This window comes from Panthera pardus, unplaced genomic scaffold, assembly GCF_024362965.1.
Source record: "Panthera pardus isolate Hobbes unplaced genomic scaffold, ASM2436296v1 HiC_scaffold_14, whole genome shotgun sequence".
Classification (NCBI taxonomy): domain Eukaryota; kingdom Metazoa; phylum Chordata; class Mammalia; order Carnivora; family Felidae; genus Panthera; species Panthera pardus.
Window position 1 is genome coordinate 511,474 of NW_026526699.1, and position 4,159 is coordinate 515,632.

General features: G+C 64.5%; 1 protein-coding gene across 9 annotated transcripts; it reads right to left on the bottom strand.

Moving 5' to 3' along the window:
- Positions 1-957: 957 nt before the first annotated feature.
- On the bottom strand, positions 958-4,159 carry P2RX2 (purinergic receptor P2X 2). Of its 9 annotated transcripts, XM_019439052.2 has the most exons (12): positions 3,957-4,157; positions 3,697-3,832; positions 3,525-3,596; positions 3,342-3,417; positions 3,175-3,271; positions 2,936-3,016; positions 2,673-2,811; positions 2,171-2,301; positions 1,927-2,017; positions 1,745-1,810; positions 1,585-1,662; positions 958-1,425 (listed from the first exon to the last, which is right to left on the bottom strand). In XM_019439052.2, the coding sequence occupies exons 1-12, from the start codon at positions 4,130-4,132 to the stop codon at positions 1,321-1,323; spliced, it is 1,248 nt and encodes a 415-aa protein (XP_019294597.1). In that variant the 5' UTR covers positions 4,133-4,157; the 3' UTR covers positions 958-1,320. The 9 variants fall into 9 exon arrangements, 8 of the variants coding, with proteins under 8 accessions (XP_019294597.1, XP_019294595.1, XP_019294598.1 ...); XM_019439050.2 differs by having other exon boundaries at positions 958-1,662; XM_019439053.2 differs by lacking the exon at positions 1,585-1,662 and having other exon boundaries at positions 3,957-4,156.

Below are 4,159 nucleotides of genomic sequence, written 5' to 3' on the forward strand. Positions count from 1 at the left end.
CTCAGAGGCCAGTTTAGGGATTGGAGCGTTTGGGACAGCAAAGGGTCCTGGGGTCACTCTCGTGCTTGGGAATGGGAAACCTGAACCCCTGGCAGTGGTTCTTGAGCTGCAGCCCAGGCCCAACTGGAAAAGCCAGTTTCTCCAAAACTGGACATCAGGGAGCCAGACACGGTATTGCAGGCATTTGGGTGACTGAGGAATCCTCACGTCAAGGTGGCGGGGGGGGGGGGGGGGCTTAGGTGTGTGCTGTTGCTGGCCCCCCTGTTGGGTGTGGGCAGGTGAGATGGCCAGCTCTGGCCACCTGCCAGCATGATTTGGACATGGGGACCCCCCGAGCTATCGCTCAACCTCGGAAGAGGGATCCCGGCTGAGGGAGTCTGTGCAAAGCACAGCATGTGCTGCCGTAGACCTGTGTGCTCACCATCCGTGTTGCTAGGGGAACCGCCACCCGGCCAAGTTCTGGCGGCCCCTGGGGGAGGGGGGCCTGGCCAGACAGGCACCAGGCAGCGCCGATGAATATAATGACCATTGTGGCATCTGAGGGTGTGGTAACTAGTTATCTGCTGGCTTGTGCTCCCCCTCAACCTCACCCATGACCATCCCCCTCCCTCAGCACCAACTTCTTGCCCCGCCTGGGTCCTTGTTTCAAGTTCCCTCACCTACCCCTTGTCTTCCTTCCTCCAGAGTCCCCATCCTTTCACATGTTTTGAGGGTGGGTCTGGGATCACCCCCCTCCCCACCCCAGGAGGTTGGTAAGCAAGCTGACTGAAGGGCAGGTGCTGGGTTCCTTATGCACCCAGTCTCTGCCTGTCCCCCTGCTTGGATACAACATGCAGTCTGCACCCAGGCTGATTAGAGGACAGACCAGAGGCACCCACAGCTCCCATGCGCGAGGACCCTCTACTGCCTAGGTCTTCAGGACCTCAAGATGCTTCTCCCAAAAAATGAGGCCAGAGGTTCTGGACACAGGTTTATTGGACTCTGGGTATGTGACTTCTTGGCTATGAAGCAAGCAAAGGGTCTGGGTGGGGAGGGGTGAGAAGTTTGTGAGGAGGTCAGCTAGGGAGGAGGAGGCGGCAGGAGTTCACCCCTTCCTCCAGGCCCCGGGGACGTTGGGGGGCCAGCCAGGATCCGGTGCCACCCACTTCGTGCCCACCCACTGCCCGGTTGCGCGGGGGGTCTTTTCGTTCCCAGCTTCTCAGAGCGTGTTGAGGTGCATGGGCAGGGCCCAGGGGAGCTGGCGGCTTGGTCTCGGGACCAGACTTCAGGCCCCCATCAGGCCCGCCTTGGACACAGCACGATGGAAGGCATGTGGTGGGGTCAGAGCTGGGCCAAACCTCGGGGGTCCGTGAGTGTGGAGTCCTGCCGGGAAGGCTCGGAGGCACACAACTCTGGTCCCACAGTCTGCTCAGGGGTGTCGGCCATCTGCTCAGAAGGGGCAGAGGCAGGGCAAGGCCATGGGGGCGGGGCGGCCAGGGACTGGCCTGGGTCTGCAGAGCAGGGACAGGGTGGGGGAGGAGCCTGGCCCAAAACAAGAGCCAGAGTCACAGGCCAGCTACCAGAGGAGCGCCTGGGTGTGCACACCTTGTCGAATTTCTTATGGCTGTACACCTTGTTTTTGTTCATGAACGTCAGCAAGATCCAGTCACACAGGAAGGAGCCCTGGGCCAGCAAGACCGACACGTGAGGGCCCAGGAGACCCCCCCCCACCCAAGCCCCCCATGCCCAGCATGCATTTCCTTACCACCCCGATGGAGGTCAGTGCTGTGGCCAGATTAATGATGGTGGGAATCAGGCTGAACTTCCCTGCCTGGGGAGAGGAGGCTGCCTTAGATGGTTGTTGGGTCCGGGGCAGGTGGGGCTCAAGGGAGGGTGGGGGAGATGAGGCCATGCCAGCTGGGCCCTGGGCGAAGCAGGCTGGCCTACCTGTCCGTGCACAATGACGTCGATGCGGATCCCATAGGCCTTGATGAGCGTGCGGGTGGCGCTGCCGTTTACCTTGTAATACTTGGCAAACCTGGGACAGCATGACCCTGAGGAGCACGGTGGCGGGTGCCCACCCATCACCCAAGATGGGAAGCTCCCCTGGACCTTGGAGCACCTGCCCTGTTCTTTTAGAGCCACCACAGCCAGGGCAGATGAGGACCCAGGCGTCCCAAGGCCAAGGTACCTGAAGTTGTAGCCAGACGAGGCTGGGACGTGCTTGGGGTCGAGCCTCCGGAAAGAGTACTTGGGGTTGCACTTTGACGCTGACAGGTCCAGGTCACAGTCCCAGTTGATAATGACCCCGATGACACCACCCTGCCCAGAAGTGGGCACAGGGACGGGTGTCAGGGAGGCCGCACAGAGGACCCCCAGGAGCCGTGGGTCCTGCCCTGGGACTGTGCACGGGGCGCGCAGGGCCGAGAGCCAGGAGTGCCTGGCGAGCGCCCTGCTTCCGAAGCACGAGGGTACGCTGGTGGCCAGCCGTGTGACCGGGAGTCAATAATTTAGCAGCAGCCATGCATGCCAGACCGGTCGGCCGATTGTGTTTCTCTTTCCTTTGCCCGAACAGGGCCGGGGTTGGCCAAGACCGCAAAGGGGGCGGCTGTAATGGAGGCCCTCCGTTTGCGGCTAGGAGCCGGCACCTGGAGGAGAGCTGGCCCGCCCACTCCCTCGGCTGCCCGCCTCACCGTGTGTGCGAGCTCCGTGAAGTTTTCCCCTGCCTGTTCCACAATGAAGCCCAGCTTGAAAATGGGACAGTAGGGGTCGGAGACCTCATCGAACGTGCAGCGTTTCAGGTAGCCGTCCTTCCGGTGCTCGATGTTGCCTCTGAGGACGGGGCCCAGCCACGTCAGGTGGGAAGGGGGCAGAAGCTCTGTAACCCGCAAACGCCCCGTTCCCGGGACGTAGCTCCCATCCCGACCCGTGGTCACCACAGCCTGGTGGCCCTTACTTGGAGAACTGGAATTTAGGGTAGTGGATGCTGTTCTTGATGAGGATGGTGAAATTCGGAGCCATCTTGCCGAGAAATTGGCTGAGGAGGCACAGACTGGGTGTGTTTAGTCTCCCCCACCCCGAGCCCCTCCCCGGTACATCCCCAGTCCTGGCCAGTGAGGAGAGAAAGGAGCAAAATAGAGTCGCGCTGGGGTGTCAGCTGCGTCCCAGCTAGGTGGGGTCACCGGGCGTGCGCACCTGACCGACGCCCCGTCTTCCACCGGGCACCAGCCCCACACCTCGCAGGTCTTGGCCGACCCTTGGTAGTAGGGTACGCAGCGCCCGGTCCGCAGGCCTGCGGGCAGATGGACGCTCAGGGGGCGAGGGGCGCCGCCCCGCCCCACCCCCAGCCGGCGCGCACTGACCGCTTCCCAGCATGTCCAGCCGTTCCGCCACGCAGTCCTCGTCTGTGTCACAGGAGGCGTTGCTAACCCTCACGCTCTAGGGAGGAGCCGCCTGGGTCAGGGGCCCCGAGCCTTCTGCGGCAAGCTGACCAGGCAGGCAGGGCCCCTCCCTCTGCCCCAGCTCTGCCCTCCACCGGGCCTCACCTCCGGGCAGGTTCCGAGGGTCTGCGAGGGTGTGACCTCGATCCTGGTGATGATGCTGAACACGCTGCCTCCCTGGGCTCAGAAAGAGGGGATGGTCGGCCGAGGCTCAGGGAGAGGGGATGGTCGGTCCCGTCCCGGGGTGCGCGGCCGCGGGCGGGGCGGGCAGGCGCACCTCGGGGGGCTTCACGTACTCCTCCACGTCCCACACTTTGCGCTCGGAGAAGGTGATGCCCTTGACCTTGGTAATGACGGAGCTCTCGGGGCCCGTCTCGCTGTCCTGGTAGCTCTTCTGCACGATGAACACGTACCTGCGGGACGGGCAGGGCCGCGCTGGAGGCGACCCGGGACCCTCCCCCCGCCGGCCGCCGCCTCCCGGGGCCCCGAGGCCCCGCGCCCCCCCCCCCCCCGCCCCCCCGGCCGCGCCGCACCCACCACACGAAGTAGAGCAGGATGAGGAGCTGCACCGCGCGGTACACGACGCCCAGGCGCCGGTTCTTCACCACGATCACCTTGGGCGTCTCGTAGTCCCAGAACGCGGACCAGCAGCCTCGGGCCAGGCGCCCGGCCGCGGCCGCCCCCGCGGGGGGCTTGGGCTCGGCGGCCGCCATGGCCCGGAGCTCCGCCCGGGGCGCGAC